General features: G+C 38.3%; 1 protein-coding gene across 7 annotated transcripts in view; it reads left to right on the forward strand.

Moving 5' to 3' along the window:
* The window catches only part of CHD7 (chromodomain helicase DNA binding protein 7), a 144707-nt gene extending 122123 nt beyond the window's left edge, over positions 1-22584 (forward strand). For 6 of the 7 annotated variants that reach the window (XM_082289322.1, XM_082289319.1, XM_082289320.1 and 3 more), the window contains 23 exons: positions 2053-2263; positions 2751-2946; positions 3170-3337; positions 3989-4168; positions 4456-4566; positions 4663-4868; positions 5804-6003; positions 6605-6764; positions 9790-9879; positions 10450-10553; positions 11927-12056; positions 12337-12409; positions 12627-12681; positions 13389-13617; positions 13786-13994; positions 14133-14810; positions 15209-15369; positions 17032-17259; positions 17486-17929; positions 18501-18722; positions 19132-19272; positions 19752-19856; positions 20642-22584. In XM_082289322.1, the coding sequence (XP_082145448.1) occupies positions 2053-2263; positions 2751-2946; positions 3170-3337; positions 3989-4168; positions 4456-4566; positions 4663-4868; positions 5804-6003; positions 6605-6764; positions 9790-9879; positions 10450-10553; positions 11927-12056; positions 12337-12409; positions 12627-12681; positions 13389-13617; positions 13786-13994; positions 14133-14810; positions 15209-15369; positions 17032-17259; positions 17486-17929; positions 18501-18722; positions 19132-19272; positions 19752-19856; positions 20642-21595 (5255 nt within the window). In that variant the 3' untranslated portion in view covers positions 21596-22584. The remainder of the gene's footprint in view (positions 1-2052; positions 2264-2750; positions 2947-3169; positions 3338-3988; positions 4169-4455; positions 4567-4662; positions 4869-5803; positions 6004-6604; positions 6765-9789; positions 9880-10449; positions 10554-11926; positions 12057-12336; positions 12410-12626; positions 12682-13388; positions 13618-13785; positions 13995-14132; positions 14811-15208; positions 15370-17031; positions 17260-17485; positions 17930-18500; positions 18723-19131; positions 19273-19751; positions 19857-20641) is intronic. The other variant, XM_082289324.1, reaches the window with a different exon arrangement.
* Positions 22585-23277: the final 693 nt, after the last annotated feature.

Raw genomic sequence — 23277 nt, forward strand, 5'->3', positions numbered from 1 at the left:
TTGAGCCCTGGAAGCCTCTCTTAACGAAGAGTAGAAGTGGGGGTTTCCCTGGTTGATCAAACACACATTCAAATACCTTCCTTTCATCCCCTGCTAAAAATCAGCTAGAATAGCAAGTAGTTTTACAGACCTGCAAGTTACTGCATCAAGAAATTTCTGGGTAACAAGCTGCTCAATGTACGTGTTGTAATTGCAATTGAAACAGGAATTAAAAAACCAGGAGGGTCTTTTACAGGATTTAGCTAGGACAGAGTTATTGAAAGAGCAGATTTTTGGAGTTATCTGTAGTGGATTTGGGTCCCGCTAAGGCCACTCTCTGATACTACAAATTCACCATTCATTAGACCAGATTGTGGGTTTGTTGCAGCGTGGTTTGCTTTTGCAGATGCTGTTCTTGCGTATTGGTTTGCTTCATAGTAGTGAAACTTAAATTTGGATATCACAGTTGAGTAAGAAATAATGGATGTAACTTGGAAAGATTACTGAAATTACTGTATACGAACTGCTTGACAGCCTGCTGTATCCTGAAATTGCCAAAGTTCAGTACAGAATTGCAGATTTAGTGCCCAAAATTCTACCTTTTTTTGCAAAGATGGGAGATGATACGATTGAAAGGAACTTTGAGTGTCTGCTTACACTAATTTCATCCAGGCTTACTTTTCTTATCTGCAAACCATTAGGATGAGTAGTGCTTGGAGCAGGGAATCCAGATCAGGAGAATCCAGGGACATAAAACTACCTTGAAATGTGATCACATCTTGAGTCCATCAGGTTCTGTAAAAGCGAGTAGTGGGAGTGCATGGAGCAGCACGAAGCTGTCAGGCAGCCTGCTCTGGGTGAAATCTGGTTCAGGCACCACATTACAGCAGGCACTGAACCAGCGATCACACAGGGAGGGTGCGTTTCCGTGTTTGTTTACAGGCATCTACTTAGAGCTGGGATTTGAGAGAGAGATGCTCAGCAGAAGCCTGGCAGTAAGCTGTTCTTCCCCCTCCCCCAACCCTTCCATCTTTCTGTGTGCTATTCAAAAGCAGTATGGAAGCTGAATATTAGACAAACCAGAAATATTTTAGAAACTACATTTTGTTTAAAAAAAAAAAACAAAGCAGAGGCAAAAAAAGATGGCTCCAAAAAAGGGTTTATTTGGAGGTGAAATAAGCTTAAAACAAAGATTCCTAACCCTTTATGTGCCAAGAATAGCAATCTGATAGTTCTTGGAATTGTCCACTGTTTGTAGAAGTGAAATAAAAAATGGAGTAAAAGCATAGGAGAGGTTGAAGAGAAGACTTGAACTTGGTCTGTAGTCTCCTGATAGTGAGCAGAACAAGGAAATAGTTGCTGCTGTGCATATCATTCATAGGCAAAGCGAGTGACCAGAAAGAACTTTTGACTAATGCTGGAAAAAATAAATACATTGGATAGCTTCATCAAACTGAACAAAAAAAAATACATTCAGTGAGGAAAAACTAAATAGAAGGTGAAATAATTTCATAGCTGCTTGCTATGAAATTATTTGGTTTTTAATTACTTGGATTTTGGTTTTATAATTAATAATGAAAGGAGCAGGTTTCAGGTCATGTGGATGTTTAAGGCTGATTTCAGAGGCACAGACATTAAATGTTATTTGTATCCCTTGTATTTTCTTGTAGAAACAAGACATTTTTTTCTTTCATGTTGCATTTTTAAAAGGACAAAAACTCAATTTTATCAGTTGAAATATGTTTAATTTTTTCATCTTTTTTCTTTTTTTTTTTATTGAATTGTGTGCATCAATAAATAGTTCTATGAATTTATTTAAGAAAGAGTTTAGCATTGTTCAAGAGAGGGAAAAATGAATTTTCAGTGTTATTTTTTATTTATGCTGTATTTGTGTATATGTTTGCTTTAAATTTAAGCTTAATATTTTTTATAAATGTTTATTTTTTTTTATAAATGTTTATTTACATAGTGCTTAAAACATTCCTGCAGTTTCTATAGGGTGTTGAAGGCGAGCTCATTGTTTATTAATAAAACCCTTTGCAGTGTTCATGTATTGCTGTCCAATCTTTGCAGGTGCTGAAGAGAAAATTTTGGAAGAGTTTAAAGAAACACACAATGCCGACTCTCCAGATTTTCAGCTCCAGGCAATGATCCAGGCTGCTGGCAAGCTAGTACTGATTGACAAGCTGCTGCCAAAACTGAAGGCTGGTGGCCACAGGGTGCTTATCTTTTCCCAGATGGTGCGCTGCTTGGACATACTGGAAGACTACCTCATTCAAAGACGGTGAGAGCAACAATATAATACAATTGTAAATAAACTGTGCCTTCCTCAGTGACCACCACATTTAACCTGTGAGGAATCCATGTAGAAAGGGAAGAAATTAAAACAGAATTTTGTATAGTGATCTGAATAAGGGAAGGAGCAAACCTGGAGGTTGCAAGTACTGAGATTTTTCTTTTGGGTGAATAGAAAATTACCCCATATGGAGAGCTGTTAGGTTCTCAGTTTAACTCTCAGTTAAATGTTTTGGTGGCTCTAGAGTTTTTAGTTTAGGCCTAAATTTTTATTGAATTCCTTGGAGTCAGTCTGTTCTTTACTAAGGAAAGAGACAAAGTAGTATGTCTTTACTGATTAAGTTAGTTAGTCTCTTAGCTGTAGTTCTTCTGACCCCATAGTAGCATATTTGTCTTTGTTGTTTTTAATTGCATATTCTTCTAAAGAAGCAATGCCATGGCAGTAAAGCAATCTCTATAATGCATCTATTTTTCAGGTACCCATACGAACGAATTGATGGTCGAGTGAGAGGCAACTTGCGTCAGGCAGCTATTGACAGGTTTTCAAGACCCGATTCTGATAGGTTTGTTTTCCTGCTGTGTACAAGGGCAGGAGGTTTGGGCATTAATCTTACTGCTGCTGATACCTGCATCATTTTTGATTCAGACTGGAACCCCCAAAATGACCTCCAGGTAATATTACAAGAGATGATTTTATTGAAAATTTCTCTTTGCCTTTTTACTGTGAAATTTTCTTCACCTACAAGACAAATTATCTGTTGTCCCTCTCTTGAAAGCATAAACAATATTATTTGTATTGAAAAAAAACCCTTCTAAAGTTCCCTGTATTGATTATTTAAATTTTTTTTTCTTATATTTGTAACCTGTAACTGAATATCTGTCTTTGTTTTTTCAGGCTCAAGCACGATGTCACAGAATAGGGCAGAGCAAATCAGTGAAAATTTACAGATTGATAACAAGGAATTCTTATGAAAGGGAAATGTTCGACAAAGCCAGCTTGAAGTTGGGCCTTGATAAAGCTGTGCTGCAATCTATGAGTGGAAGAGAAAATGCCACAAATGGGGTAAGGATTAATTTTTTAAGGTGCATTATGAACAAATGCTATGAGCGTGTTATGCTTTGCTTTGCGTTTTAGCTGGAGAACAGTTGTTTTCAGATGGAGTGTGGCTGATATTTTAAAGTCAGGTTAATTAAGGGCATTGGCTACATGAACTGGCTCAGCCTATCTAATGGCTCACTTATTGCCAAAAGGGGGCAGGTGGAGTCATGTCCCCTCAATCCTGATCCATTCTCATCATTCCACCCTTTACATTATGTTGATCTTGGCACTTTATGGAGTTCTTCTAGTTAGCTTTTGCTGGTGTAGCCTTTTTGCTTTGGGACTTCTTTTTGCTTTAGCTTTTTTGTCGGGTTACTAAGTTAAATCTGCTCCCAGGAGGAGTTTAGCAGTCATCAGAGCTAAAGGGATTCAGTGACAATGAATTATTAAGTCGTTTAAACCACTCACATAACTTCACCCTGAGAATTTTGTTGTTTGTATTCTTTAAAAGGTGATTTCAGCATGAATGTTTAATTGACCATTTCCACATTATTGCAGAGCTTCAGTTCTTAAAATGCCGAGTAAGAGAAAATCCATCTGATTGTGCTGTCAGGTGAACACCACTGGCTGGTGTCAAAAAAACCCCAAAACCATAACCCCTCTTATGTGTTACAGGTGCAACAGCTTTCTAAAAAAGAAATAGAAGATCTTCTTCGAAAGGGGGCATATGGTGCTCTGATGGATGAGGAAGATGAAGGGTCTAAATTTTGTGAAGAGGATATTGATCAGATTCTCTTAAGACGAACACACACAATTACCATTGAATCTGAAGGAAAAGGCTCAACATTTGCAAAGGTGTGCATTGACATTCAGAGGAAAACGAACAAAATGTGACCAGAATAGGCGGAAGTATATTAAACTGTCTTCTGCGTCAATTTATTTTTCAGTGTACTTATGTTAGGTATTTTTCTTGCAAATGTTGGGAATCTGTATTTCCAGTACTGATAGCTTCCAGGCTTACCTTTTTTCTTTCTTGACACTCCCTCTTCATAAGTCCTAAGTATTGTATTTGCTAGTGAAAAATAGGTATTCTTCATAGCATGCATTTAAGAAACCAATCCATGTGTTTTTACTTCTACTAGGCTAGTTTCGTTGCATCTGGAAACAGGACAGACATTTCTTTGGATGACCCTAATTTCTGGCAGAAGTGGGCAAAGAAAGCTGAGCTGGATATTGATGCTCTAAATGGAAGGGTAAGAGTTTTATGACTGTTTGTAGTACAATTAAATTGAAGATTCCCCCTCCCCTCCCCCTCCCCCCAAATTTATACCTTTTCCCTTTCATTTTAGAACAACCTAGTTATTGATACTCCAAGAGTAAGGAAGCAAACCAGACTCTACAGTGCAGTCAAAGAGGATGAACTGATGGAGTTTTCAGACCTGGAAAGCGATTCTGAAGAAAAGCCTAGCACTAAGCCCCGTAGGCCTCAGGACAAATCTCAAGGTTATGCAAGAAGTGAATGTTTCAGAGTGGAGAAGAACTTGTTGGTTTATGGGTAAGATATGCAAATAAAATATACTAATTGTGACTAAAGATCTGAAAATAAATTATATATAGTAAATAACTCATCCTTCTCTTGGACACATTCACATAATATCACACTGTATAATGCTTATACATGCCAGTTAGATTTTTTTTGGTTGCTATATATATAAATTGCTTATGTATGTGTTATTTAGTTTAAAGTATCTGAGTGTCTCACAGATAGCTATGAGCTCACTGGTAAGATAAGTGGTTTTGTGATGACAGAATATTTGTTTCTGGTTTCTCAGTGTAAAGAATTCTTGAGTTAATGAGTTTTAACCTCTCTTTTCTAAGTGTTGAAGAGAGTAATAGTGTATTTGTAAAAAACAAAATGGTTTTGAAATCACCAGTCAATCTAGACTTTTTCAACATACATTCTGGTATTTTGGCACCATTTAAATTCAGATATTTGGTACTTGACATTTTTCCCATTGAGTGTGCCAATTTGAATTTCATCTCTTTGCAAGCAGGTAGCTGTATTTGACTTCTAACATGGTGGCCTTCAGAACGACTGTCTTTATTTTAGAAATTATTGTGCAACAGTTGCTAGTAATAGGTTTCTGGATCAAAATAGGAATGGTTCCCCAAATCCCATGATTGTAGGAATTGGTTGAGTTTCCTGTTTGTAGCTTACTGGGACCTTTAGAGTTAAACATATGTACTTTATTAATTGAGTGTAGTTCAATTGCAGCTTTACGAGCAGTGAACTTATTGCCTGTTCAGTAAAATAAACATTCTTAACTCTTTGGTGCTGGAGTTTGGATTCCCTGATGTAACCTACAAATGCAAAATGCATTAGTGCTAACACAGGAGGTCCCAACTTGCTTGATACAAGGAGTTCAATTGAAAGTCACAAATTAAAATACCAGTACCCTGGCTTTTGTATTGAACATATTTTTCTTATAGCTGGGGTCGATGGACTGACATCCTCTCACATGGGCGCTATAAACGTCAGCTAACAGAGCAAGATGTGGAAACCATCTGCCGGACTATCCTGGTGTATTGTCTTAATCATTACAAAGGGGATGAAAATATCAAAAGTTTCATCTGGGATCTGATCACTCCAACTGCAGATGGGCAAACTCGAGCTTTGGTTAATCATTCCGGTATGTCTACCACAATCAAATAATGATGCTAGTAAATAGGGAAGAATTGCTTCAGTCGTGCTATGTATTTGGTTTAAACTATAGCCATTCTGACATGTCGTAGGATCTTGTCAGATTTTATGAGTAAGGTGGGCTTTGACTTGGTCCGTACTTAAAGGGGAAGTCTCCCTCAGACACTTTGTAGAATGCAGTGCTCTTTCCCTTAAATTAGTTTTAAACAAATATTCCAGCATAATTTTTCGTTGGCACCTATTGCTGGAGTTAATCTCTTTTAAATTGCCATAAATCAGAAAGGTTGTTTCCTTACGGCCATTTAGATTCATGAGAATTTTTACAAGAAATATTTATATAACACCATTTTCTGGCTAGCACTCTGAATTTTGAAATCTTCACACCTAAATTTGCATGAAAGTTTTGGTTGATTTTGTTGCTTGCAATTTTCTGTACTGAATTAAGTTGCTGTTCAGTTTTTGGTGGTTGTGTTGCCCACAAAGTAATGAATATAGCAGTGATACTTAGCTTTAAATGTGTGTTTGTAATGTTGTTTGGGGTGAGAGTTTTTCTGTTCAGATTGTGTGAGAACTATTGGGGTTTTGTCTAGGTCTGTCTGCACCAGTGCCCAGAGGGAGGAAAGGGAAGAAAGTAAAAGCCCAGAGTTCACAGCCAATGCTGCAAGATGCTGATTGGCTCACAACCTGTAATCCAGATGTATTATTTCAAGAAGACAGCTACAGGAAACATCTCAAACATCACTGTAATAAGTAAGTACTAATAAATATTTCATTTAGAGGTTTGGGATTCTTTTTAACTACATGCTTTTGAAAAGTCCACAACTTCATTTGGATATATTTAATAGAACACAGGGCCATTTAATGGGATGTAAAGGCCATTATTACTTTTTAATTTGGGGATAATCATCTTAACAGATATCTGGATACTTCTGTAAGCTCTTTATGACAATCAACACAGTTCTGAAGAAAATTATTCTCTACTTACTAAATAAGAATGGAATCAGATTAGGTTATTTTTTTACTATAGAAAGTGAAGACTATATTCCTACACTGTCTATTTCACTTGACAATTGGCTATCTTTAAATAAAAGCTGTTTGTTTCCTACCTTCTTGTGGGGTCCCTCAGGCTGGTGTTTAAAGTTCTGTTCCATAGATGTTAAACTCATATATCCAGTTCTTAGTTTCATGAGTTTCATGTAGTAGTTCACCTATATGTGGGCGTATCTTTTGTCTTCATTTTTTCTCTCCCTTTCTTGCTTGCTCTCCACATCATACAGAATATTTATTCTTTCTCCTTTGAGATGAAATTTCTCACCAAACTCTTCTACCTGAATTGATTTGTCCTGATTTTATTTTTGAAATTCTAAACATGTTACTAAACCAAAGGCCTTTGGCGATAAAGATCATTGTACATAATGTTTTATTGTTGTATGAATGTCTCTTAAGAGCCTTTCTTACATATTTTCTTTTGGCTTTTGTTTTGTAATATCTTATTTTTGTGTCAGCTTTCTTTGATGCCATCTCAGTTTTGCTTACTATATTCTCCATTACAGACACTGAACCTTGTCCCAAAACCACCTTGGTTTAGAGTTGGGGATGTGGTTGATTGCTTTTGGGATTTTGTGGTGTCTGGTTTTGTTTTTAAATTTCTACTCCTCATTATATATATATATATCATACAGTTGCAATGCAGTGTTAGTGAAAGGTCGTCTTTACTTTTGTGGTTTGAATATGTATTGTGTCTCATTAATACTGTTTAGTGGAAAGAAATTATTGATTTGAAAAGTACCTGTGGGCTGTCAATAGGGGGTGTGATATGAAGGAGGAAAGGAATTTAAGGGGTTTATTAGCTCAAGTCCAGATGCTAACCAAGCTTGATTTTTAGCTGATGACAACAGATACTCATAGAATTATGTTAGTGAGTGCACTTCCAAATAAACTGCTTTCTGATTTTTCTGAACTGTTACTTGAGTCTGTTACTACATTTCACTTGCTCTTAAAGTAATAAAATTCTTTCCTGTAACATTACTTTAATCTCTCAGGTAACATTTCGTCATTACTTGCTGTATCAGTTTGCAGATCCCACTTAAATTCATTTTTTAAATACTGCTTCTTTAATAATACAATAGAAAATTACAAGGACTGGGAACACTGGTAAATGTGCATGAATGTTTTCAGTTGCTATCTTTTTCCTTCACTTCCCAGATTCACCAGGACTAAATGAATTGTAGAAGCCACATGTTTTTAGCACAGGTAAAATCAAACAGAGGTGGAGCCAGTTAATAATCTGAGTAATTTCCTTCAGAAGGTACCAGTAGAAGTTGCCTTTGTAAGAATTGGTGTCCTCTCCTTAAGTACCATGTATGCTGGTTTAATGCATAGGACTCCTGAAAGGTGCAAAGAGCCAGTGGTTTTTGGTTTATCTTGGGTTTTATTTCATGCTTCTCTCTTTGGCCTGATGTAACAGCTGTTATTGCTTAATACTAAGCTGATAGAGACTCTCAACAGCTTATTTACATAGCCACACAGGGAGCAGGGACACCTTACTGGTCCCAGTTACTGTGTATACAGAAAGAAGCATGTCTGACATGTTTTGAATTGCAGACATGACCTTAATTCAAATCCCTGCTCTTCCGAGGTTTGATTGAATAACACGTGTGAACCCGGGTATTGCTCCAGTGGCACCTGATCTCTAACAAGGAGCTCTCAAAACTGGTGGTGGTCTAAATTTTTCATGCAAGTGGGTGATCAGATTACTGCTTCCCTGGTCATCTTGCTGTTCCAGGAGCAGCAGCAATTCAACAGTTGCTGTGATGGATTTGGGTACAGTGAGAGGGCGGGCTGAGTAATCTCCATCTTAGCTGGTACTGGTTTTACTTCATGAACTAGGCAGCAGGGGGTGCCCTGAATTGGGTAAACATAGGGGAGAGCAGGATTATTTTCAGGTAGATACTTTTTCTACAGAAATGACCTCTTTTCTAGTCTCCTTGAAAATCCAGTCTGCCATTCTCTCTCCTGCCAGCTTCGAGTGTGACCACAACACCTGACAGTGCTTCCAAAAACGACTGTAGTATTGCAGAAATGGGGAAAAATTAACTTGGCAATGAAGATTTTTCACTTCCTTGTAACAGTTAGATTGTGCATAGGTAAAATTAAATAGCAGTTTGAACTATAAAGAGTAAAAATAGTTAATATCTCCCAAGGGAAATGGGGGATTATTTTTCCCCCCCATTCTCAGAAGCAAAAAGTTGTATAATCTGAAAAACCTGACATTCCATATTGAGGGTTTATTGTAAGGTAGTAAAACCAGATTTTATATCTCGTTTATTCCTACAACTTCTGATGTGCTTCCAAAAATGGTATTAAGGCAGCAGCTGAGGAAATTTTATGAGATAATGAAGCAGAACAGTTACTGAAAGCCATCTGCTCAGTTGTTTACAAACTTGCTTCAATACTTCAGAGGCAGTGGTAGAGTACGTGTCTAAACTTCACAAGCTGCACTAGGTAGAACTAAATGAAATGCGCCGGGGCCGGGCTGAGCTGGGTCCCTCTCTGTGCAGTGTAAGCAGTTGCCAGGCAGGCCTGTTGGAAGCCAGCAGAAAGCACCACACAGAGGTGATTATGTGCCACCATCTGTCACGCTTCAAGCCTACCATACAGCATGGCTAATCAGCCTTGGCAGGATGATGGATGAACAGCAGCAGCTGCCAAAAGCCACTGTTGGCAAACAGTCCTGAAGTTAAGAACTTTTTCCCCCCTCTGCCTTCCTCTCCAGGGTCCTGCTGCGTGTCCGCATGCTCTACTATCTACGACAAGAAGTTATAGGGGACCAAGCAGACAAGATCTTAGAGGGTGCTGACTCAAGGTTAGTGCAAGTGCAGGTTTATTTTTTGCTTTATGACACTGGCTTTTGTAAAGTACACGTACTATAATAATGCAGCATTTAGAGGTGGTCACACTTTATCTCTTGCATGTCTGTTCTCCGGCAGCCTTATTATTTTATCAAGTGCAGTGGGTAATTTTCTTGGGGGAGGAAACGATGTGGGAAATGACAGAAGTGGATTTGCAGTTCTGCTAATATTGAGGGATTATTCTATCTCAATTTAAAAGATTTTTAAAAAATACTAAGACCTTAAATGAATCATATTTAGATAACCATTTGACTCCCAAAATAGCTTAATGGGGGGATGGGAGTGGGTTGTTGAGGGTTTTTTTGGTTGATTAATTATTTTTTGTTGTTTGTTTGTTTAACCATCCCAATTATTTTTTTAGGCTATTGGGTTTTGGGGTGGTTTTCTACCTCAAAATTTATATTTATAGAGCAGCATAAACCACTTGGGGGTTTTTGGGTTGGCTTTTTTTGTTCTGGTTTTTTTTTTTTTTTAATCTTTGTCCAATAATACCTTTGAGAATGTATATAATGCTGTCTTGACAGTGAAGTAGATGTATGGATACCTGAGCCATTCCATGCTGAAGTTCCTGCAGACTGGTGGGATAAGGAGGCAGATAAATCCCTTTTAATTGGAGTATTTAAACACGGTAAGTGATGTCTCACTCTCAACAAAACTCAGTTGTAAAGCTTTCAGTGTGTAGGACTGTTCAGTCATAATATTAACAAGTATTGTTCCAAAGAACTGTTGGCTTGTATCTCCCTTTTTTCTTGCCTGCATTAAAAACCTAATATGAGCTGTAAATATCAGATGCTGTTTTTAAATGTTTGCAGAACATTTGAGAAGAAAACATTACTTTCTTGGCTGTAAATAAAACAAAGCCATATTTGTTTAAATAATAGCCAAATAGAAAGATAGATCTCCATAAACTTTGCTTCCAGCACTGCTTCACTTGCTAACTCTGCCAACCAGTGTCAAAGTGGACGGTGGGCTTAACCTCTGCTATTAATCTGTACAAGTGCCTCCTGGGCTTTGTTCCAAGCAATATTTCACAAATGTCAGTGTTGAGAACTCCCGGCTCCCTTGAGTGGGATGCAGCCTTGTTAACTTTGAAAGGCTGGGGATGCAGAGCTGGCATGATATATACAGTGAGCGATTCCTGATTATAATCCCAATTCTCTGGAGGTCGCAGAGGTATTCTCAGCAGCCCAGCCTGACTAAAGGGGAGAATGATGGCTTATAAAACCTTTCATGATTACAGTTTGGCTTGAGGCTCTACAGCAGTTAGGAGCAGTGTGTTGTAGTACAAATCCTAATTGAATTGTGCTGTTCTGCCTATGTACAGCAGCTCTGTGTTGTGGGCTCAGCTGAGGCAAGTCTAGTCTAAAAATCATTTTCCTGCAGTGCACTGTTGGGATCTGCCATTTTCCATCTAGTCAACTTGGGCAGTAAAAAAGCAAACAGCAGTTTGAAAACCATAGAGGGAACAGTGTCATCTTACTGACATGCATCATCCTAAACCTAATAAGACAGGTTCGTTGGCCTTACGTATAACCCATGTATACAGCATTTTTGCAGCCTATATTGAGGGTTCCAGCAGGGCTGGAGCTATAGAAAATACGTGTGTGTGTATGTGTGCGCTTCCATTCGCGTCTGCGTGTTTCCACTGGCAAGTATCGAATGTCAAGAGCCACTGTGAAAGTCATATAGGAAACTTAAAGAAATTTTTCACTTGTGAAAGGTTTTTACTTTACTTTATAATGACATGAAATTTAGTGCTTTCTTCACTGTCTTATATGTGTTAATGTTATTGATGGGAAAATGTTTCCGTGCTGTTGGAATTTACCAACATGAACAATTTTTTTACATGAATTAAATGTTTCCAGCATGGTGACAGCTCCTTTGTTTTATTTAAAAATAAATCAATGAATCCAGAAAATAGTACTTCTACTGCCTCGACCTGTTCTATTCACAGCTGGTCATAGCTTTTAAAAAAGCATTTGTCTCCCGCTCTGCATGCAGGTTATGAGAAGTACAATTCTATGAGAGCTGATCCAGCACTGTGCTTTCTGGAACGGGTTGGCATGCCTGATGCAAAGGCCATAGCTGCTGAACAGAGAGGGACAGACATGTTAGCAGATGGTGGTGATGGGTAAGGAGGACATGAAAAAATTAATAAACTTTATCAGCATTGTATATGTTGGCATGGTTTCATATGTCATATTATACTTACATGTTGCCTGAGGATATGAAGTGATCATATGATGTACAAAGTACATAGAATTGTTTACACAGTTGAGCATGAAATATAAATGTGTAACTTGGTACAACATACTGATGGCTTTTGTAGCTTTTTTTTGCTTTTGTCCAGAAAATCAGCCCCCTCTCAAAACCAGTATTTTTCTTGAAAATATTTTTTAAATATTTTATAGGGGTGAATTTGACAGAGAGGATGAAGATCCAGAATATAAGCCAACTAGAACTCCTTTCAAGGATGAAATTGATGTAAGAACTCCCAATTTTCTGTAATTACAAATATGTACAATTATAATTGATTCTCCATATTTATTTTAATGTGTGTTTTAAAGTTTGAGAGCTACCAGATAAACACACCTTACAAAGATTGTTTGCTGCTGTGTTAGACAGATGACATATTTTTCTCCTCAAATCATGACATATGGTCAAAACTGAAAACTAAAATAACTTCTGTCTTCTCCCCAAGGAATTCGCAAACTCACCTCCAGAAGATAAAGAGGAGTCCATAGAATCACACACAAGTAAGACTTAAAGCAAAGAAATTAAAAAGGCAAAAAGGGATTGTTTAGTGAAAGGTGGGCTGTTTATATTACCACATAAGGGGATAGGAAGTGTTTTGGGACAATACCACAGTAAGCTTTTTGCTGCCAAATCTCTTCATGCTTCACATTTTTCAAAACAATTACATACTGTCTTTGAATAATCCACATTATGGTTCTCTGGATTTCTAATTACATAGTAGAAACCATGATGATAAAGACCGGATGTTTCATAATGCAGCCGTTGATGGTTTTGCCGAGATAATCTTGGAAGTTACAAATACGTTGTTTCCTCAGTATGGAGGAAAATTGCCAAGTTTAAGTGAGAATAATAAAGTGGGAAACGATAAGCATAGGTGTTTCCTCAGAGGCAGAATGATCTTCTTAGCAATGTATTTAAAGATGCATTGCATTAATTTAAATACAGTGCTCATAATACGTTTGCATTCATAACATCAAATCATAATGCTTGATGGTTATCTCTAAATGCTTCTCAAGCATTTCTTAGAGTTGGATGGTTTGATTCTATTTTTTCTCTCTTACCAATAGTTATCCTGTTTCTAATTCATTATGCACCAGTATTAGAGGCACATGTTCTTATCTGATAAAACAGGAATCCAGTTATAGCCATAGAAACTTGGAAATGTTTAGTGTTGGTTTTGCAGTGCAAATACTTCTCTGTTCTCTAGACAAGCACAGTGAAAGCAATGCTGAGTTAGGGCAACTCTACTGGCCCAACACTTCAACCCTGACTACCCGTCTGCGTCGCCTCATTACTGCCTATCAGCGCAGCTATAAAAGGCAACAAATGAGGCAAGAGGCACTAATGAAGACTGACCGCAGGAGACGTCGGCCTCGAGAAGAAGTGAGGGCACTGGAGGCAGAAAGGGAGGCTATAATAACTGAGAAACGACAAAAGTGAGTTTTCTGGTGATATCTTTCTTTAAATCTTATTTGAGCTTGTGTGTCACCCATACTGCTCTTTTGTTTTGAAAGAATAAACTAAGGGGGTTTTGGGGCTTCTAAACTGTGTTTGGACTCTCATTTATCCAGTGGCCTCACATCTCCTGCCTCTTCCTTGACTAGGTGGACAAGAAGAGAAGAAGCTGATTTTTATCGTGTGGTGTCTACTTTTGGAGTTATTTTTGATCCTGTGAAACATCAGTTTGAGTGGAATCAATTCAGAGCATTTGCCAGGCTTGACAAAAAGTCCGATGAAAGCTTGGAAAAGTATTTTAATGGCTTTGTGAATATGTGTAGACGAGTGTGCCGAATGCCAGTCAAACCGGATGATGGTAAGTTTAAACTGACTGGAAATCAACATGAATATCGTGACACCATGGGACTGTTGAAACTTCATGCCCAGGTGTAATGATTTTGAAATGGGTGTGCATTCAGTCCATGTTAAACAATACAACTCGGTGTCCTTGCAGAACCTCCTGATCTTTCCACGCTGATTGAGCCGATCACAGAGGAGCGCGCTTCTAGAACTTTGTATCGCATCGAGCTGCTGCGCAAGATCCGGGAACAGGTTCTCCATCACCCGCAGCTGGGGGAGAGGCTAAAACTTTGTCAGCCAAGTCTGGACCTGCCAGAGTGGTGGGAGTGTGGTAAACATGATAAAGACTTACTGATTGGTGCTGCTAAACATGGAGTCAGTAGGACAGATTATCACATTCTGAATGATCCTGAACTCTCTTTTCTTGAGGCTCATAAAAACTTTGCTCAAAACAGAGGGACGGGTAATGCAAATACTGTCTCTTCTGTAAACCCTCTGGGTGCTGGCTGCAGTCAAACACCCCCAATTGTCCCATCCACACCAGTACAAGAAGAAAAGACTACAGAACAAACAGAGTCTAAAGTTGAAGGGTCTGAAAATCCAGCAGCCAAAGAAAAGTCTGAAATCAAAGAGGAGACAGATACTGCAGATAAGGACACTAAACCAGACTGTGATGCTGAGGCCGAGCCTGGCTCTGTTAAATGTGAATTGAAAGACATAGAAATGAGTACAGATGTAGATCCAAAATCTATTTCTGAGAAAGGTTCAGAAGAAGATGAAGAGGAGAAACTGGAAGATGATGATAAATCAGAAGAATCCTCCCAACCTGAAGGTAATACATTGGTCAGATCAGTTCTATGTGCTTAACATAAGCCCCACAGCTGTTGTAGCTCGTGCCAGCTGGTAAATGGCACACACGGTGCCATTATGGGGTATGGGATGGGCTACATGTAGCAGTTCCTTTGCCCTTCCATGTATCCGGTGGCTAAATAAGCTTTCATAAGAACCATCCAGCATCAGTGGGGTATTCCCCCACAAGGGATGATTTCCAGGATAGCTCACTGAGCCAATAAGCATGGTCTCTATGCCAAATGTGGATGGCTGGGGCTCTGCTGTAGGAATTAACTGAACAAAAGCCCAAGTTAGAAGTGTTGTGTCAAGCCTGGTTGCCTTAGCCTATCTAGCTGGGTGGACACTGGATGTTAATGCCTGGTCATGATTGTTATTCAGCAGGAGCAGTCTCTCAGGGTAAGAATTTTGATGAAGAAAGCAATGCCTCTATGAGTACCGCAAGGGATGAAACACGCGATGGATTCTACATGGAAGACGGGGATCCCTCTGTGGTTCAGCTGCTTCATGAGAGAACATTTGCCTTCTCTTTCTGGCCTAAGGTTGGTTAGGGGTAGAAAGATGTGTCTCTTTTAATTTAAGTAAAATATGGGAAATGTGCTTGCAAAGTAACAGTGAGCTTTTGTGAGATACTGTGCTTCTGGCAGGCAAGAGACCTTTTTCTGTGAATGATATGTGGAATAGCACTTTTTTCTTCAAGTTCATAAAAACTAGCAGTGAAAATGAAAGAAATTACTTTTTTTTGTAAAATAGTGTCATTCAGTAAAACAATGGACTGCTGGCAGACATGAGTTCTTCAAAGGGCCCATAACCCTATGTCAGCAGAGTCCCACCTCTTGCACCACTGTACAGTTTTGAACTAGGAATTTTGCCTGCAGAGCAATCTGCAGAATTTAGAGCAGACTTTCTAAGATCACCTTTTTATTTTGGGGTGAGGGGATTGTAGGGAAGAGTTTTGGTGACCTACATGATCTAAGCCATTATGTAATGTTGACAGATGTAATTGTATTAAGGTATCCTGCAAACATAAGCATCAGTTTTAGATAGGGTAAAGCTGTATCTTATTTTGGTAACAATGCAGAAAATTGTCTAATATAAAATGTTTTTAAAAATACAAAGCCGTAACCTTGTAATAAATCCATACTTAATTTAGTACTCTCCTTTGCAGTAAGGGGAGAGAGAAAAATAAAGTAGTAATAGTCTTAAGCTTACTAATCACCATAACAGGGCCATCTGGTTGGGGCGGGGGGGAAGGGGGTAGCAGGGCAGGAGGACCTTGCTCTTAATAGGCTTATTTCTGGGGAAAGCAAGCAGTCTGTTGCAGCTGCTGAGATTTGCTAGTGGCTTTTGCACTGTTTTGCTGTTTAGGAAGCTAACTGATGCTCATATTCCCTAACCAGCAGTATTTCTTAGAGTTCCGAAGTTTCTACTACGTCAGGCAGGCTAGCGTAGAATGTGTTTGAATACTGAAACGGAAAAAAAATCAAATCATGCTCATTTTCTCTGCGTTCAGCAAGTATTTTGGAAACGTGGACTAAAATCTTATTCCAGTTGTAGTGTGAAAGTAGAACAGAAAATCCTTCATCTGTATAGGTTCATCATAAGTAGACTAATAAACATAATTAGAGATTTTTAGTGTACACGCTTCAGTGAAATTTGAAGTGATAATGGGCGTGGAATGAAAATTGACATTCATTAGATGTCCCTAGGTTGGTGCCCGTTTCATAATGTTGAACTTTATTAATAGTGACGCTAATGAGGATCCACTTCCTAGGACAGAATTGCAGATCCAGCCTCTTGGATCTTGAGAACTGCAGCTTTAAGACACTGATTGCAGATGTGTTTATTTTCCCTTCCTAACTGTTGATTTTGCTAACTAGTGAAGTTTTGTAAAACAACAGGGAGTTTCTATTAAATTTTTCAATTAGTACATTGTCATACAGAAAACTTGGTCTGTCTTTTCTCCTTCCCCTCACAATATAAATGCAGCTTATAAAAGTTTATTATAAAAGTCCTATTAAAGTTTTATTCTACAAAATTGTGTTAGCTTCTTGCAAGGTGATCAGTTTATCCTAACATGCAAGAATAAGTGTTTCTGAATGCTGTCCTTAAGCTCTGGAACATGGACTGTGTAATAAGACTCATTTGAGTTTAAAAGGCAACGTTTCCACTGAAGGTTCATTACATACTTTTCCTTTATTCAGGACCGAGTAATGATCAACCGATTAGACAACATCTGTGAAGCAGTGCTGAAAGGGAAGTGGCCAGTAAATAGGCGCCAGATGTTTGATTTCCAAGGGCTCATACCTGGGTACACTCCAACAGCTGTGGACAGCCCTCTGCAGAAAAGGAGCTTTGCAGAGCTCTCCATGGTTGGTCAAGCCACTGTCAGTGGCAGTGAAGATCTCACTGCTTCTCCTCAGTTATCAAAGGCAAGGCTGCAACTTTCTCTTTTTTACATAAAACATTTTATCTTGCATGAGCTTCTCTTGCATAATAGAAAATAAGCCAGCATAAATAAAATAGTAAAAATGTAGAAGTGTTTCTTTGAATAAAATGAAGGCTTTGTTTTCAGAGTTACATGTTTGGAGTTTTATTTTAAATTCAGCGTAGCAAACAGAGCTTTGCTAATGTTTGGAAATGTTCGCTTTTTATTAGGAAGATGCACTCAATTTATCAGTTCCACGTCAGAGGAGGAGGAGACGAAGAAAGATTGAAATTGAGGCTGAGAGAGCTGCCAAGAGGAGAAATCTTATGGAAATGGTTGCCCAGTTACGTGAGTCTCAGGTGGTCTCAGAAAATGGACAAGAAAAGATTGTAGATTTATCAAAGGCCTCACGAGAGGCAACAAGTTCTACCTCAAATTTTTCATCTGTTACTTCAAAGTTTATCTTGCCTAATGTCTCCACACCCGTGTCTGATGCCTTTAAAACTCAAATGGAGCTGCTGCAAGCAGGTCTTTCACGCACACCCACAAGGCATCTACTAAATGGCTCTTTAATAGATGGAGAACCACCCATGAAGAGGAGGAGAGGAAGGAGGAAAAATGTAGAAGGGCTTGATCTGTTATTCATGAGCAACAAACGGACATCGTTGACTGTAGTAAGGCCACAATTTTTTTCCTTTTTGTCTCATATTTGTTCTCTGTCTGTGGTACTTCCTGAATGTGTTGTAAGTCTTATTATACTCTCCCTAATAGAAACATACAGTTTTTGCCCAACCAGGTTTTTCTTTGTTTAGAGCTGTTAATTCTTTTTGAACCGAACAAAAAGTGCACATCAAGATTTTACTGTAGAAAATTGTAGCTGTTTTAAGTAGCTTGTACTTTTAAAATTACTTTTTTTTTTTCAAAATATATTTCTAACAACATACATTTTGAGGCTTAAGTATGTCTTTCTTGATGTGTTGAAAAGGGTGGGTCTTGGAGAATCTTGAAGAACATTTACTGGAAATGGAAAAAAATTGCTTTGCCTTTAGCAGTATGTTCTTTATTGTTCAAGGATGCTAAATTTTCAAAATTCCTAATGTAATGATACTACTTTATGTAGTATGAGTATTTAAACACCATTAACTCTTGTGTATGCAAAATCTTGAACATTTTGCTTCAGTCAGTCCCTGAGATTATTTCTCCAGCTGTTCCTGTGAAGACTAATACAGATGTGATTGTTTTCAGGAGGATGCAGAAGTGACCAAAGCTTTTGAAGAAGATATGGAAGCCCTACCAGCAAGGAACATTCCATCTCCTGGTCAATTAGACCCAGACACTCACATCCCTGTAATCAATCTAGAGGATGGGACCAGGCTGGTGGGAGAGGATGCCCCGAAAAACAAGGATCTAGTTGAATGGCTTAAATTGCATCCTACTTACACTGTAGATATGCCAAGTTATGTACCAGTAAGTATGGGATTCTAAAAGTGTTGTTCTATTGTATTAATACAAAAGTTAGTTTTACTGATGTCAAATTGAATTTCCTCACATGGGCATAGTCATTCGATTTTGTAGCTTGGTTTTCGACAGAAGTTTTCCCTTTATGCACCATTCGTATTTTATCCACACCCAAGTGACAGTGGGGTGTTTGATTTGCTTTTCCTTTCTTAATATTTGTATATAACAACATGTTAGAACAGTGTTTGTCAAGTTCTGCAGAATTTCTTCATCTGATACAAAAAAAATTTCTTCTCACATAATCTGAGAGTAAAGTAATGGATCCCTTCTTAAAATTGTTGTAAGAAGGGGTACAGTGATTGGTGATTTTTGTCATTAAATTAAAAGCTAAAAAGCAATAAATTTCTCTTCTTTCCAGAAGAGTGCAGATGTGCTGTTTTCCCCATTTCAGAAGCCGAAACAAAAACGACACAGATGTCGAAATCCTAATAAACTGGATATAAACACCTTGACAGGAGAAGAAAGGGTACCTGTTGTAAATAAACGAAACGGAAAGAAGGTAAAAATTAAGTTACTTCAGTCAAACTCTTTAATAATGTTTTTGCATGTGGAAAGCAGGTTTTCTACTCCGAGCTTTCTCTTTTAAAGTTTAATAATTTGACACCAGCAATTTTTCTTACTGGACTGTGCCACCTGGTTCCTTTAATTCCTTCTTTGCTGTTCTGATATGTTCATATTGATCACCTGAGTGAATAACTCTCACTTCTTGAAACTATATAGCACATTTTGTCCTTAGATACAAATTTTATTACCAGACCTGCCTAAGCTGCAGCACTTTACTGTTTTTTAAAACCTGATTTTGTCAATTCGGGTATCACTAGCTGGTTTCCATGTAGTTTTCCACAGTAAACGAACTTGAAAGTCTTTACTGCTATCCTTCAGAGATGAAAGTGTGCAAATAGAAAATGTCCATGTCAGTAGTTGTTTGGTTTTGTTGTTGGGTTTTTGTTACAGTCATAACCTTGTCTTTTGCATTAGATGGGTGGAGCTATGGCCCCTCCAATGAAGGACTTGCCAAGATGGCTGGAAGAAAATCCTGAGTTTGCTGTTGCTCCAGATTGGACTGACATTGTTAAACAGTCTGTAAGTGAAACTCTCTTTCCATGCTTCATTGTAGGTATAGCACAGAAAAGTTGAAGGCTGTGTACATTGATTATTAAGTCTTTATCTCATAGCTGGTTTTGAGAAAATTGTAGTGTCTGTGTAGGAGTTACCCAGCTCAGGGGGGTGGTGATAGGAGGCTGCTGCAGAATGGGATTGAAATACACTCGAAAAATCAGCTACAGTTAAGGCAGCCTTCAGTATTTGTTTTGCATTATTTTTTTCTTATAAGTAACAATCTTTAAAAAGCACAGGTATGTGTACATTAGGAATTACTAAGAAAATATTTGTCATATTAATAACAGAAATACATTTCATTGTCTCAGTAACAGGCAGCATCAAAGGAAGGGGTTTTCTGTCGTTTATTTTACCACACTTGTTTGAAAATAAAGGGTAGAATTCTACAAGTACTCAATTTAACAGAACACTACTGAAATTCAGTACAAATTATAAAGATACAAACTTGTAACTGCAGCATATCAGAGTGGATTTTTTTAATGAGGCTACAGAGTTTTCAGCATGTATTGTTTTACTGTTGTGTTTAAATGTAAAAAAAATCTGTGATCTTGATTTCTTCAGGTTTCTTTACTTGTTCTACTGCCATTCACTATAGTACTAAGCTAGTCACCATTTGCCAGGGTGAAAAAACAAACCACTTTTGGAGTATGCTGAAATCCTTTCTGTTTCTTCTGTCATCATCAGTTAACTGCCGAAAGCTAAAAAAGCTAATTGAGAATAAAGCTGGTTTTTTCTCCTTCCCTTTTTAGGGTTTTGTTCCAGAGTCCATGTTTGACCGTCTTCTCACTGGACCTGTTGTGAGGGAGGAAGGAGCAAGCAGAAGAGGAAGAAGGCCAAAAAGTGAAATTGCCAAAGCAGCTGCAGCAGCTGCTGCTGTAGCATCAACTTCGGGAATCAACCCACTACTAATGAACAGTCTGTTTGCTGGAATGGACCTCACAAGCCTCCAGAACCTACAGAACCTGCAGTCTCTCCAGCTCGCAGGCCTCATGGGCTTTCCGCCAGGGCTAGCAACAGCTGCTGCTGCTGGAGGGGACGCTAAAAATCCGGCTGCCATGTTGCCTCTGATGTTGCCAGGGATGGCAGGATTGCCCAATATGTTTGGACTAAGCGGATTGTTGAATAACCCGATAACGGCTACTACTGGAAATGCCACTACTGCTTCCGCTCAAGGAGAGACTGAGGATGGCGCTTCAAAAGCTGAAGAGAAGAAAAATGAGAATGAAGAGGAGAACAAAGACTCTGAGAAAAGCACAGACACTGTTTCTGCTACTGACTCTGCGAATGGATCTGTCAGTGCTGCTACTGCGGCGACTACCGCCACTGCCACCACTACCACCACCACCAACACTGGATTGCCCACAAACCCTCTGGCCTTCAATCCTTTCCTGCTGTCTACCATGGCTCCTGGCCTCTTCTATCCATCTATGTTTCTACCTCCAGGACTGGGAGGATTGACTCTGCCCGGTTTCCCAGCACTAGCAGGACTTCAGAATGCAGTGGGCTCCAATGAAGAGAAGGCTACTGACAAAACTGAAGGAGCTGCCTTTAAAGATGAAGAAAATCTCGAAGGCAGTGATGCAGAGGAGAGCCTTGATAAAACTGCAGATTCCTCCGTTTTAGAAGATGAAATAGCACAGGGTGAAGAATTAGACTCACTTGATGGGGGGGAAGAAATAGAAAACAATGAAAATGATGAATAACCAGTACCAGTTACAGTTAAAGTGTTTTAAACTTTTGACAAGTGGTAGTCCTACTGTTTACACTCACAGTTAATGTCCATACTTAGTTTTTATAAGCTGTTCTGTAACATAGTGTAGCAAAAAAAAAGTTCAAGTCATGTTATACAGATGTGTCAAAAGGTATCTTGGTCATTAAGTATTGTGCAGTGCATTATTTATTATCCCTAGGAGAGATGAAATTTGAGAGGTGATCATGTCTTTTTAAGGAAATTGACATAATGCTCTGCTTTTTTTTTCTTTTGGTACCATTGGTATTATGAATTAAGCAGCAATTTGTAATCAAGTGGCACTAATAGAAGGAAGTGCTGCTTAAAGGAAGGATGAAGTTATATATTTAATTTTTAAAATTTTTTTTCTTTTTTTTTCTTTTCTTTTTGGTGGTTTTTTTTTTTTTGGTTTTTTTTTTTTTTTTTTTTGCTGTGAAGGTCAAGATGAAATTTACCATACATATCGTACTCGCGCTTCATTTTGACTGTATGGGAGTTCACCCGCTCACATGCGCGCACACACCCACACACACACTCTCTCTCTGACAATCTTCATGATAGTGTGAATGTCTCTGTCTTGAGACGCAGCAATAATAAGGCAGCTGTTGAATGTGAAGAGTACCTTTTGGAAATTAACCCGCGGAGAAGGTTCTTACAGGATAAAGCTACAGTTTAATCGTCTCGTGATCTTGTAATGCACTGGTATAAACAAAAAGAAAAAAATCAGGTACCTTTTTTAAATTAAAGGACTTTGTTACTTTAGCCACAAAGCTAAACAGCATTACCTCAACTCTAAACTAGCCTTGAAGTTTACAGACATGACTTTGTAAATGTATTGTTTTTCTTTGTTGTGATGTCTTTTTATTTTTTTTTTCTTTGGAAACTGCTATCATGTAAGATAAGATGTAAATTGCTGCCAACTGTAGTAATGATGCTTTTAATAAAAGTGACCCATGATATGCAGAGATGTAATTATAGAATGTAGTGTTTAGGGACATCAAAACTGGTGTTCACTTTCTGTATTTGTATTTGTGGCTTTTTTATAGCATTTTCCTGCTATATTCTTTATAGATTAGTGGCTGTAAATGCTGAACTGATCGTCTTCAGGGGACTAGGCAGGAAGAGAAACCTTGAATTGCCTTCATATTTTCCACTCTAAGTAACTGTACAGAAATGCACGCTAAAATCCCTACTTTACTCCTTCAAAGGGGCATGAGAGACTGAGAATACTTTAAATGTGTTCAGCATGTGATAATGTGGTACACTAAAGAACAAAAGGGCAAAAGAAAAATGAGGCTTTAATAGGCACAATATCTAGGTCATTTATCCTTGGTTAATGGGTAGAAAAACACAATGCTGTAGTGACAGCAAGGGATACAAAGGCTCTGTGGTATCCTGTAGACCAGAGCTTGTGATGCCAGAAACCACTGTGTCAAACAACCTACATGAAACTAAAACTGACCCACTTTTTATAAAAAACAGTGTCTCTTCTGGAGAGCTACCGATTTGTACCCTTTTGTGACCTTTTGATATTCGAGCTAATGTACCATTTGAGAACTTCTGTTTTCACGGTGTTGTCACCTTGACACACACATACACAACCAGCTCCAGAGTGAGGATAAAAGGTTAAATTTTCAGTGGAGTACATGAAAAATT

Source organism: Coloeus monedula (assembly GCF_965178545.1).
Source record: "Coloeus monedula genome assembly, chromosome: 1".
NCBI lineage: Eukaryota > Metazoa > Chordata > Aves > Passeriformes > Corvidae > Coloeus > Coloeus monedula.